At 39.0% G+C, this 14,207-nt stretch overlaps 1 protein-coding gene across 10 annotated transcripts in view; it reads left to right on the top strand.

The window, feature by feature from the left end:
- kif1b (kinesin family member 1B) overlaps positions 1–14,207 on the top strand; it is a 172,125-nt gene that overhangs the window by 115,284 nt on the left and 42,634 nt on the right. For 7 of the 10 annotated variants that reach the window (XM_062966022.1, XM_062966017.1, XM_062966021.1 and 4 more), the window contains 3 exons: positions 3,200–3,448; positions 12,924–13,042; positions 13,164–13,249. In XM_062966022.1, coding sequence (XP_062822092.1) covers positions 3,200–3,448; positions 12,924–13,042; positions 13,164–13,249 — 454 coding nt within the window. The remainder of the gene's footprint in view (positions 1–3,199; positions 3,449–12,923; positions 13,043–13,163; positions 13,250–14,207) is intronic. The other 3 variants (XM_062966023.1, XM_062966025.1, XM_062966024.1) reach the window with 1 other exon arrangement.

Here is a 14,207-nt window from a genome sequence, read left to right as displayed (position 1 = left end):
GGATAATCCAGAACGTTGGATAAGCGAGTGTTGGATAAGTGAGACTCTACTGAAATGAGGAATTGGTGGTAGTTAAGGTAAAGGGTAAAGGTTTTACCTTACATTAAGTCCATTATAAATGGGTTATATAGCTGTGTGGAAGGGCCTTGAGTCTACACTGCCATATAATCCAGTTAAAATCTGATAATCTGTATTTTATAGTCAGTGTGGAAGAGGCCTAAGTGAGGCCTAACTCTGCCTGTCCCCTGGGCTGAGTGGGTTGCTAGGAGACCAAGTGGCCGGAGCTTAGCCTTCTAACTGACAGCAATTGGATAAAAACAATTATTCCTCTCCCTCTAATTAGGACTTTATTTTTCTTTTCTTTTTGTTGTATGAACGTGGTGGCATGGATGAGGGGTTGTGCTGCCAAGTTTAGTGTTTCTGGGATGTGTAGTTTTGTTGTTTTGTCCTAGGCCGAAATTTCATTACCCTTTTATATATATAGATCTAAAAACAGGGTTCATCTTAGAATCACAGGTGTATAATAATAATAATACAGTAATAATAAAAACTTAATTTATATACCACCCTATCTCCCGGATGGGACTCAGGGCAGTTTCCAATCATAAAAACAACACATACATTTCATAACAACATAATAACACATTATGTAGGTGTATCTTATATATTTTTGTTTGTGGTATGGTGTGTGTCTTACCATCGATGACATCTTACAATTGAAGAAATATGGTATTATTGTTATTGGGTTGCTGTGAGTTTTCCTGGCTGCATGGCCATGTTCCGAAGCATTCTCTTCTGACGTTTTGCCCACATCTATGGCAGGCAACCTTAGAGGTTGTGAAGTCTGTTGGAAACTAGGCAAGTGGGGTTTATATATCTGTGGAATAATGTCCAGGGCGGGAGAAAGAACTCTTGCCTGTTGGAGGCAAGTGTGAATGTTGCAATTGGCCACCTTGATTAGCATTGAATAGCCTTGCAGCCTCACCGCTTGGCTGCTTCCTGCCTGGGGGAATCCTTTGTTGGGATGTGTTAGCTGGCCCTGATTGTTTCTTGTTTAGAATTCTCCTGTTTTTGAGTGTTGTTCATTATTTACTGTCCTGGTAGCCAGATTTTGTTCCTTTTCATTGTTTCCTCCATTCTGTTGAAATTGTCCAAATGCTTGTGGATTTCAATGGTTTCTCTGCGCAGTCTGACACGGTGGTTGTTAGAGCTAACACCTCCTGACAAAGGATTCCCCCAGGCAGGCTTTGAAGCTGCAAGGCCACTCGATTCTAATCATGGTGGCTAATTGTAACATTCAGGTTAAACCCTTGTGCCGGCAGGACTGCTGACCAACAGGTCGGCGGTTTGAATCCGAGGAGGGCGGGTGAGCTCTCTCTGTCATGAGAGAAGCCTCTCACAAGGATGGTAAAACGTCCTGGGTAACGTCCTTGCAGATGGCCCATTCTGTCACACCAGAAGTGATTTGTAGTTTCTTAAGTTACTCCTGATACACAAAAAAACCTTTTCTCAAACAGACAAGAGTTCTTCTTCCACAGATATATAAACCCTACTAGTTTCCAGCAGACCTCACAACCTCTGAGGATTGCTGCCATAATAATAATAATAATAATAATAATAATAATAATAATAATAATAATAATAATAATAATGCTTTATTTATATACTGCTCTATCTCCTCAAGAGGACTCAGAGCGGTTTCCAACATATATGCAAAAACAGTAAATTGTCAAAACAACATACAACAACTTGAAACACTGCAAACGTAATAAACACATAATAAAAAAGGCAAAACAATTCAGTTAAAATAGACATAGCTACAGTCAAAACGTTTCATCAAGGGATCGGGAACCTCAGGGTGAGGTTAAGGGGTAGATTATTTATTTATTTATTTATTTATTTTATTTAATCCATTTATATCCCGCCCTTCTCACCCCGAAGGAAACTCAGAGCGGCTTACAAATTAAATTTACATACAATATTATATTATTAGCATAGCACAATACTGGCAATAAATTACCATATAATAAATCACCAGTATTATTACCAATAAATTACCATATTGTACTATATATATTGTAATATTATTAATTTTATTATTATATATTGTAATATTATTAATTTACAGGATTTATATTCCGCCCTTCTCATCCCAAAGGGGACTAAGGGCAGATCACATTCAATGCCTTTTAACATATAACAAAGACAAGACAAACATAGGCTCTGAGCAGGCCTCGAACTCATGACCAGAGTGATTCATTGCAGCTGGTTGCAGCTGGCTTGCTCTCCAGCCTGCGCCACAGCCCGGCCTTTAATAATTGACAGCCATCTTTCTAGAAATTCTTACTATGTCATTTATCTTTGGGCCAATCTTGTATGTACATTTTCTAAAGGCAAGCATGCATAAAATGGCGAAGCAAAGCTTCTTAAAATTGAATTGAAAATCTCACAAGTGAAATAGCAGAGCATTTCTCTCTTTTAAAAATATTTCAATTTCATTGATGTTTTAATACAGATGAACTAATTCACACTGTAATAATCAACTTATGCAGCATATTGTAGGGCCAAGAGGTAAATAGTGTACAGAGCAGGGTCTGCTTTGTTGCACACTGAAACTAATCTTGTTCAAAGACCTGCTCGAACCACCAAGTTTTTGCCATAGATGTGAGCAAAACGTCAAGTGAAAATGCTTCTGGAACATGGCCATGCAGCCCGGAAAATTCACAGCAAGCCACCTTCAGCAACACATTATTGTTATTATTTGTAACCTGCTACTCAGCGGCTCACAATAAAAACCAGGACCTAAACATATACAAACATTAAAATAGAATTAAACCTTAACAGTATTAAGAAATAAACAGTATTGTAGATTCCAGAATGCAGCAACTTCAGTCTGCTCTCATTCACTAGAATGTCAAAAGTCTTATGATCTTCAGGTAGAAACTGAAAGGTGTTGTAATGAGCCTCTTGCAATGACCTATAAAGAACAATACACATCAGCCCCGTGTATGCTTCCTATTGAATGCTTCCCTGCTTCTCTCTGAAGTCTTTCTCTTCCCAATGCCTCTCCATTCCTTTTACATGGGCTCGGAAATGAGCGTCAGTTTGTCCCGCGAAGCCTGTCCTTTCTTTCTTTCTTTCTCCCTCCACCCTTGCCGTCTTAACCAAACGTGTTCCGTTCACCGATGTATATACCCAGCTCCCCCATTTTCCACGGCTGCGTCAACGAGCGCCTGGCGGACCGCACGCCGTCCCCCACCTTCTCCACGGCCGACTCCGACATCACCGAACTGGCCGACGAGCAGCAGGACGAGATGGAGGACTTTGACGACGAGGCCTTTGTGGACGACACGGGCTCTGACGCTGGGACCGAGGAGGGGTCGGACCTCTTCAACGATGGGCACGACCCGTTTTACGACCGGTCCCCTTGGTTCATTTTAGTGGGAAGGTTGGTGAGGTTAACTCTAAGAAAGGGCCGACAGGGCTAGCGCTGCAGACATTTTGGCCTATGACTCCCAGCAGTCTTAACCAGCATATCCAATGGAGCCTCTGGTGGCCTAGGGGATAAAAGCCTTGTGACTTTAAGGTTGGGTTGCTGACCTGAAGGCTGCCAGGTTCGAATCCCACCCGGGATTCGGACCTCTTCAACGGTGGGCACCACCCGTTTTACGACCGGTCCCCTTGGTTCATTTTAGTGGGAAGGTTGGTGAGGTTAACTCTAAGAAAGGGCTGACAGGGCTAGCGCTGCAAACATTTTGGCCTATGACTCCCAGCAGTCTTAACCAGCATATTCAATGGAGCCTCCGGTGGCCTGGGGGATAAAAGCCTTGTGACTTGAAGGTTGGGTTGCTGACCTGAAGGCTGCCAGGTTCGAATCCCACCCGGGGAGAGCGTGGATGAGCTCCGTCTATCAGCTCCAGCTCCATTCGGCCTCCCACAAGGATGGTAAAAACATCAAAACATCTGGGCGTCTCCTGGGCAACGTCCTTGCAGACGGCCACTTCTCTCACTCCAGAAACAACTCTAGTTACTCCTGATACGAAAAAAAAATCCAGTGGTAAGGGATTGTAGGTATTATAGTCTGAAATTGCTAAAGGGCCAAAGATTCCCCTCTGGACACAAATTTTTGCCCCATTTTGAGGCATTTCTCTATGTTCTGTGCTTCTGCAATTGTGCGGCAGAGTATAGAAAGATGAAACAAATATTTTAGGCCTTTATAACATAACTAGCTGTGCCTGGCCACGCTTTGCTGTGGCAAAGTATGGTGGTATGGGAAATAAAGTATTGAGGAATTGGTGGTAGTTAAGGTAAAGGGTAAAGGTGTGGAGTCCAGATAATCCAGTTAAAGCAGATAATATAAGATTATATGGGTTATATAGCTGTGTGGAAGGGCCTTGAGTCTACACTGCCATCTAATCCAGTAAAAATCTGATAATCTGTATTTTATAGGCAGTGTGGAAGAGGCCTAAGTGAGGCCTAACTCTGCCTGTCGCCTGGGTGAGGTGAGTGGGTTGCTAGGAGACCAAGTGGGCGGAGCTTAGCCTTCTAACTGGCAGCAATTGGATAAAAACAATTATTCCTCTCCCTCTAATTAGGACTTTATTTTTCTTTTCTTTTTGTTGTATCAACCTAGAGGTGTGGATGATGGGTTGTGTTGTCAATTTTCGAGGTTGTGGGGTGTTTAGTTTTGTTGTCGCCAGGATTCCATCACTCTTTTATATATATAGATAATAATAATAATAATAAGAAGAAGAAGAAGAAGAAGAAGAAGCCATGTTTCTAGTCCGTGTGGCTCTTGAGTATGGGAAATACTTTGTGAAAGATGTCAGAAGTACCCACATAATTTATGGCAGTCCATGATTACAGTACTGGTACTTCTTGTACTTCCTTCTCATTTCCAGCAAAAGTGACATAAATAATTCAAGTTGTTCCAATGCCAGCATCTACTAAGTTTTAGTAATTTATTTGTGCCATTTCAGTATAAAATGTACCCACCCTGGGTATACAGCCTGCAGTAAATCTGTCTTTGGAGCAGCATAAATGAATACTCCCCAAAGGACGTTTATAAATTTAAATGGATTTAATTCCTGCACATTGCTCCAGTTGGCAGAATGGATGGGTCTCATTGGTGCAGAAGTAGGTATTTTTTACTTATTCTACACAGTCAGTACGGAAAAGCATTTTCTTCATAGGGAAAATCAGGAATTTGGAGAAGAAATCTATATATATAAAAGGGTAATGAAATTTCGGCCTAGGACAAAACAGCAAAGAGACACATCCCAGAAACACTAAACTTGGCAGCACAACCCCTCATCCATGCCTCTACGTTCATACAACAAAAAGAAAAGAAAAAGAAAACCCTAATTAGAGGGAGAGGAATAATTGTTTTTAGCCAATTGTTGCCAGTTAGAAGGCTAAGCTCCGGCCACTTGGTCTCCTAGCAACCCACTTGGCCTAGGGGACAGGCAGAGTTAGGCCTCACTTAGGCCTCTTCCACACTGCCTATAAGATACAGATTATCTGATTTGAACTGGATTATATAGCAGTGTAGACTCAAGGCCCTTCCAGGCAGCCATATAACTCATTTATAATCTTATATTATCTGCTTTGAACTGGATAATCTTGAGTCCACACTGCCATATAATCCACTTCAGTGTGCATTTTATCCAGCTGTGTAGAAGGGGCCTCATATAATCCAGTTCTAAGCAGATAATATAAGATTATAAATATAATATGTAATAATTACTGTGATATAATAATACAGAACAATATAATCTCTAAAATCAGGACAGTAAATAAAGAACAACACTCTGAAAGCATAAGCCACAGAAATGCATGGCCGGGCAAAGCTAGTGGTATAATAAAATAGGGAACCCCTTTTTAAAAAATATATTAGAAATCTGGACCAAGTATGAAGAAAAACTAATACCACCGATCTCCCCATTACAAAAAAAGTCCCAAATTTAGGGCAAAGGCTGGGAGTCTGACAGTAAAGCAGTTAAATGGAGATGGCTAACTATGGCTACATCTTGTGATTCCTGGGATGTGTAGTTTAGGGAGGTATTTTGGGAATCAGTGCAAAGTCAAGCATTTAAAGCGGAATAGTATTGCTTTAACTACGTAGGATCCTAAGTGAGGAAGAAGAGAACCAGAATCAGGAGAATGGGAAGTTTGCAGCACTTTTTCCCATTTGGAAACCCCGGCCCCTGATGTTGCGTTTATCTCAAGAACCCACAAAAAGCCGTCATGATCATTTTCTTGAGTTCTGTTTGTCATTCCGTTCCGACATAAATTTTTGATATTAAATTTTTATTTCTGTCTTTGGTTTTGTTTTTATTTTATTTGTGGACGTTCACCTCACCAATCTTTCTGCTAATATAGCTTCCCTTTACCTTTTTCAGTCTGCTGTTGTGCTCCCTTGCAGAAATCCCAAATCCTTACTCCTTCCATGAGCAATAGAATGGCTGCTTCAAGTTATGTTGTAAATAATCTTCGGAATTCTGTGCTATCTTAGTTGGTTTTCTGAATGCCAGCTAGTGGCTGTTTTAGGTGTTTACACATTCAGTGTTTGCAGAAAATGCTTGATCTCTACTCCACACACACAAAAAAAAGCAAAATCTGTTTAGCAAGCCTTGCAAATGCTGGTTTATTTTCAGTAAATGCTGAAAATATATGGAGGTGGAGCAGCATGTTAAACCGCTAAGCTGCTGAACTTGCGGACTGAAAGGTCGCAGGTTCGAATCCAGGGAGCGGAGTTAACCCCAGCTTCTGCCAACCTAGCAGTTTGAAAACATGCCAATAATAATAATAATAATAATAATAATAATAATAATAATAATTCAAAGACTCTGGCAGAAACCAGTGCAGGTGGTCCCGGTGGTGATCGGCACACTGGCTGCCCTTCCAAAAGATCTCAGCCAGCATTTAGAAACAATAGACATTGACAAAATTACGATCTGCCAACTGCAAAAGGCCACCCGACTGGGATCTGCACGCATCATCCGAAAATACATCACACAGTCCTACACACTTGGGACGGGTTCGACTTGTGATTTTGTGATATGAAATCCAGCATGTCTATCTTGTTTGCTGTGTCATAATAAAATAATAATAATAATAATAATAATAATAATAATAATAATAATACATCACACAGTCCTAGACACTTGGGAAGTGTTCGACTTGTGATTCTGTGATACGAAATCCAGCATATCTATCTTGTTTGCTGTGTCATACAATAAAATAATAATAATAATAATAATAATAATAATAATAATAATAAATAAGTCCTAGACACTTGGGAAGTGTTCGACTTGTGATTTTGTGATACAAAATCCAGCATATCTATCTTGTTTGCTGTGTCATATTAATAATAATAATAATAATAATAATAATAATAATAATAATAATACATCACACAGTCCTAGACACTTGGGAAGTGTTCGACTTGTGATTGTGTGATACGAAATCCAGCATATCTATCTTGTTTGCTGTGTCATAATAAAATAATAATAATAATAATAATAATAATAATAATAATAATAATAATAATACATCACACAGTCCTAAATGCTTGGGAAGTGTTCAACTTGTGATTTTGTGATATGAAATCCAGCATATCTATCTTGTTTGCTGTTCCATAATAAAATAATAATAATAATGACAATAATAATAACTTTATTTTTATACCCCACCTCTATCTCCCCAAAGGGGACTCAGGGCAGCTTACATGGGGCCAAGCCCGAATAAAAACAATAGCAATATAAAACACAACAATAGACAAAAAACATGCACAATTATAAAAATTTAAACATTAGCCAATAAAAACAAATGACAAGAACTAATAAAAACATGGATTAAAACGGAGAGGTTGTAGAAGTAGACTGGGTAAGGTGCACCATATAAATATTGTAAACACGAGGTGACTGCAAATTCTTGGAAGTGCAAATTGGGATGGGAATAGATGTGAGTAGATCAATAGGTACCGCTCCAGTGGGAAGGTAACGGCGCTCCATGCAGTCATGCCAATGGCCACATGACCTTGGAGGAGTCTACGGACAATGCCAGCTCTTCGGCTTAGAAATGGAGATGAGCACCAACCCCCAGAGTGTGAGTAGAGAAATAGTTACCGCTCCGGCGGGAAGGTACCGGCGCTCCATGCAGTCATGCCGGCCACATGACTTTGGAGGTGTCTACGGACAACGCCAGCTCTTTAATGGTATTGCACCCAGGATCTCAAAGTGTTTGGAAGCAATAATAATAATAATAATAATAATAATAATAATAATAATAATAATAATAATAATATGAAATCCAGCATGTCTATCTTGTTTGCTGTGTCATACAATAAAATAATAATAATAATAATAATAATAATAATAATAATAATAATAATAATAATACATCACACATTCCTAGACACTTGGGAAGTGTTCGACTTGTGATTTTTTGATACGAAATCCAGCATATCTATCTTGTTTGCTGTGTCATACAACAACAATAACAACAACAACAACAACAACAACAACAACAATAATAATAATAATAATAATTCGCTGAAGTTGTAAGACTTTCTGTATCTGGAGGCAGTTAGTGGCAAAGAGTTAAGGGGAGATGTTGATTTTCAGACCCGTTCGATCATTTTTCATATTTATAAATATTTCTGGGTTGTTGTGAGTTTTCCAGGCTGTCTGGCCATATTCCAGAAGCATTCTCTCCTGATGTTTCTCCCACATCTATGGCAGGCATCCTCAGAGGTTGTGAGGCCTTTTGGAAATTAGGCAAGTGGGGTTGATATATGTCCAGGATTGGAGAAAGAACTCTTGTCTGCTTGAGGCAAGTGTGAATGTTGCTATTGGCCACCTTGATTAGCATTGAATAGCCTTCCTGCCTGGGGGAATCCAGACCTCACAACCTCTGAGGATGCCTGCCATAGATGTGGGTGAAATGTCAGGACAAAATGCTTCTGGAACATGGCCATACAGCCTGGAAAACTCACAGTGATTCTGGCCATGAAAGCCTTTGACTATACTTATTTCCTTCTGGAATCGCCGACAATACATTATTTTCTCTTTTCCGAGCAGACTGAAAAAAAGTAGATCCCCGTTGCTGTATTTGTGAACTGATTTGTTGCTGATTGTGTTCATGTTTTCATTTTGCTGTTGTTGCTAGTGCTTTCTTAATACATATTTTTTTTTGGTCAACATTTTGTGTTAATGAACATTTTGCCATTTTGTCAACATTTGTGTTAATGCACATTTAATAACTTCAGCTTGTGTTTTACATCACTCAACTCCTCTTCATTTCAGGAAACATCCATCTAGTGGGGCGAGGGGAAAATAAATCTTTGTAGTCTGTAATTTCTCGCAAAATACCCGGCCATATTTTCTGAGCAGGCATGTCCGCACATGGATAGGTTTAGTCCTTTGTGACACAGAAGCCTCCTCCTGTCAGTCCTGGTAAAATAATGACCGGAGATGGAAATGGCAATTTGATATTAATCCATACTGCTTAAAAATTTAAATTTCTTTTGGACAAATTGAAACAAAAGTTAATTAATAGTTGCTCTCTTGCTTCTTGCAGATTAATTCTGTACAACTCTGTCTTCCTTGTACCTTCAAAATATGAAATACATGTTATGTCATATCATGTGAACTCATAAACGTCCCCAACTTGGGCAACATTATTGAAACTGTGTTGCTGTGAATTTTGCGATCTCTATGGCTATGTTCCAGAAGCATTATCTCCTGACATTTCACCCACATCTAGGCAAGTGGGGTTTATATATCTGTGGAGTAATGTGCAAGGTGGGAGAAAGAACTCTTTGTCTGTTAGAGGCAAGAGTGAATGTTGCCATTGTTCACCTTGATTAGCATTGAATGGCCTTGCAGCTTCAAAGCCTGTCTGCTTCCTGCCTGGGGGAATCTTTTGTTGGGAGGTGTTAGCTGGCCCTGATTGTATCCTTCCTGGAATTTCCCTGTTTTCTGAGTGTTGTTCTTATTTACTTTACAATTTATTGTAAAGTATTTACTTTATTTACTTTTAAAATTTATTTATAATCAGCCTCTGATGGTTCAGTGTGGTAAAGCGCTGAGCTGCTGAACTTGTAAACCGAAAGGTTCCAGGTTCAAATCCATGGAGCGGAGTGAGCGCCCGCTTTTAGCCCCAGCTTCTGCCAAACTAGCAGTTTGAAAACATGCCAGTGTGAGTAGATCAATAGGTATCGCTCCAGTGGGAAGGTATTGGTGTTCCATGCAGTCATGCTGGCCACATGACTTTGGAGGTGTCTACAGACAACGCCGGCTCTTTGGCTTAGAAATGGAGATGAGCACCAACCTCCAGAGTCAGACATGACTGAACTTAGCGTCAGGGAAAACCTTTACCTTTTTTGCTTTACAATCAGAGCCAGCTAACACCTCTCAACGAAGGATTCCCCCAGGGAGGAAGCAGCCAGGCTTTGAAGCTGCAAGGCTATTCATTGCTAATCAAGCTGGCCACTGGCAACATTCACACTTGCCTCTAACAGGCAAGAGCTATTTCTCCCACTCTGGACATTATTCCACAGATATAGAAACCCCACTTACCTAGTTTCCAATAGACCTCACAACCTCTGAGGATGCCTGCCATGGATGTGGGCGAAACATCAGGAGATAATGCTTCTGGAACATAGCCATGCAGCCTGGAAAACTCACAGCAACCCAGTGATTCTGGCCATGAAAGCCTTCGACAACACGTTATTGAATTTTACCGTATATACTCGAGTATAAGCCGACCCGAATATAAGCCGAGGTACCTAATTTTACCACAAAAAAACTGGGAAAACATTGACTCCAGTATAAGCCGAGATACCAATAAAATTCCATTAATTGAGGCATCAGTAGGTTAAATGTTTTTGAATATTTACATCAAGCTCAAATTTAAGATAAGACTGTCCAACTCTGATCAAATCATTATTATCATCTTCTTCAATGTAAATGTGCTTATGTATCCTTTTAATAATAACAGTGAAATAATAAATATAATAGTAATAATAATAAATGCAGCAAAATAATAAATGTAATAATAAATAGAGTAAAATAATAAATGTATTAATAATAATAAAATAGAGTTAAATAAATGCAAAAGTAACAACAATAATAGAGTAAAATAATAAATGTAACAATACCAATAATAATAGAGAAAAACAATAAATATACCATATAAAGTAGAGTTTCACTTATCCAACACTCGCTTATCCAACGTTCTGGATTATCCAACACATTTTTGTAGTCAATGTTTTCAATATATCATGATATTCTGGTGCTAAATTTGTAAATACTGTAATTACAACATAACATTACTGTGTATTGAACTACTTTTTCTGTCAAATTTGTTGTATAGCATGATGTTTTGGTGCTTAATTTGTAAAATCATAACCTAATTTGATGTTTAATAGGCTTTTCCTTAGTTGCTCCTTATTATCCAAGATATTTGCTTATCCAAGCTTCTGCCGGCCTGTTTATCTTGGACAAGTGAGACTCTACTGTACATGGAAATCTCTAGATATCTATATGTATATAGGATTTGCAAAGACTTGCAAACATATGGGGGGGGGGGGGGAATTCATATATAAAATTAATGTATATAGATAGATACAGATATTTAGGTACAGTAGAGTCTCACTTATCCAACACTCGCTTATCCAACATTCTGGATTATCCAACGCATTTTTGTAGTCAATGTTTTCAATACATTGTGATATTTTGTTGCTAAATTCGTAAATACAGTAATTACTACATAGCATTACTGCATATTGAACTACTTTTTATGTCAAATTTGTTGTAGAGCATGATGTTTTGGTGCTTAATTTGTAAAATCATAACCTAATTTGATGTTTAATAGGCTTTTCCTTAATCCCTCCTTATTATCCAAGATATTCGCTTTTCCAAGTTTCTGCCGACCCGTTTAGCTTGGATAAGTGAGACTCTACTGTACATGGAAATCTCTAGATATCTATATGTATATAGGATTTGCAAAGACTTGCAAACGTATGAGGGGGAAATTCATATATAAAATTTATGTATATAGATAGATACAAATATTTAGGTACATAGAGATTGCAAAGGCATGCAGGGGGAAATGCCTGTGTATTCGCTTATCCAAGCTTCTGCCGGCCCGTTTAGCTTGGATAAGTGAGACTCTACCTTACATGGAAATCTCTAGATATCTATATGTATATAGGATTTGCAAAGACTTTAGCTTGGATAAGTGAGACTCTACTGTAGTAATAATAATAAATGCAGCAAAATAATAAATATAATAATAAATAGAGTAAAATAATGTATTTATAATAATAAAAATAGAGTTAAATAAATGTAAAAGTAACAACAATAATAGAGTAAAATAATAAATGTAACAATACCAATAATAATAGAGAAAAATAATAAATATACCATATATATATAAGCCAAGGAGGGTTTTTTCAGTCCTAAAAAAAGGCTGAAAAAACTAGGCTTATACTCGAGTATATACTCGAGTCTTGACTACCTTCAAAAATGCCTGCTCAGAACATATTGTGAAGAAAAACTGACAATTCTTAATGCTTGCCTATAACATCCTTCATTTAGTTTCCTTGAGGCATTTCTAAATGGCCCTTGTCAACCACGGAGCTGACTTGTTAGAGATGCGCCGAACCACGTCAATAGCTGTGTTCCATTTCAGAAACCATCTTGGATAAACCAACATCATGAGAGCTGAGCTCGCTTCTGTTGAGCTTAGATGCTCTTCTACAAATCTTAGCTGCAGGTTGAGTATGCAAGTGGTGCCAATAATCCAGTGTGAGATGTCTGAGTCCAAAGTCTTAGGCCTATTTAGTGAGCCAATGAAAAGTTGAATACTTGTACTTGGTTGTGATCTTGTCACCCACTTTTTGCTCCCTCCGCCAGGGCCTTTGTGTACTTGAGCAACCTCCTTTATCCCGTGCCACTCATCCATCGAGTGGCCGTGGTCAGCGAGAAAGGAGAAGTGCGTGGATTTCTCCGTGTCGCCGTCCAAGCCATTGCCGGTAAGTGGGTCCGAACCATCCTAACCCTTTATTACAGGTTTGAATTTGGTTGGTTTGAGGCCCAGTTGTTCCTTGGAGTGCTTTCTCACATTTATTTTACTCATTTTCTTTTAAATTAAAGCTGACGAGGAAGCCCCTGACTATGGATCTGGCGTCCGGCAGTCTGGAACGGCCAAGATCTCTTTCGATAACGAGTATTTTAATAAGGTAACTTCAACTCAGCATTCAACCTGTATCAACTACAGTTAGAGTCTCACTTATCCAAGGTTCTGGATGATCCAAGCCATTTTTGTAGTCAATGTTTTCAATATATCGTGATATTTTGGTGCTAAATTCGTAACTACTAGACATGTCCAAAAAATTGTTTTGAATCGTATATTGGAATTATTTCGGATTGTTCTCGCTTTTTGATACGCATTCCGAGACATTGTCTCACAGCGCAACCAGCAATGTAATTCGAACCATTCTTGGCCCATTCTCTAATTGTCTCTTAATGTTTCGTTAATTCCCCCCCCCCCCCCCATTTTTTAAATATATTTTTTAAAATATTTTAAAAATTGTTTTTGTTTCTGCAACCTACCTTGAATGGGAGCTTAGCTCAGCCTAACAGGGCTGCCGCTCCCTGGCCAATCAGATGTTTCCATGATGGACGCAAAGGGTTTTGTTGCTGGCTCTTTCTCTTAGCAAGGGAATTTCTAGTTTTCAAAGTATCTTTGCACTCCTTGCCAGGGCATTGCTTGGTCCATTGAAGGCATTGGGTTGAGGCTTGTGGGATTACATAGCCAGAGACACCATTGATTTCCAGTGTCCTTCTTGCTTACAAATATAGCAAGGGAATTTCTAGTTTTCATAGTATCTTTGCACAATTTGCAAGGGCATTGCAAATTTGATGAGGATAGCTCAAGAAATGAGGGCGGGAGAGCCCTGTAAAAGTCCGTCCCCCCCTCGGGTTCCTTTTTTTTTTTTGGTGATTGCGCATGCGCGTCCGTCAATTTAGAAACATTTAGAATCATTATGAATTTTCGGAAATATCCGAAACTTTTGGGTGAAAAAATCGGAAATACTTTCTATATCGAAGCGCCAGCGCCCCCTACTTTAGAAACGAGAATTGAAACGTTTTTTTCATCGATCGGACATGCCTAGTAACTACAGTAATTACAACATA

This window comes from Anolis carolinensis, unplaced genomic scaffold (assembly GCF_035594765.1).
Source record: "Anolis carolinensis isolate JA03-04 unplaced genomic scaffold, rAnoCar3.1.pri scaffold_15, whole genome shotgun sequence".
NCBI lineage: Eukaryota > Metazoa > Chordata > Lepidosauria > Squamata > Dactyloidae > Anolis > Anolis carolinensis.
The sequence above is the reverse complement of the archived record's forward strand: the minus strand, read 5'-3'. Positions and strand labels throughout refer to the sequence as shown.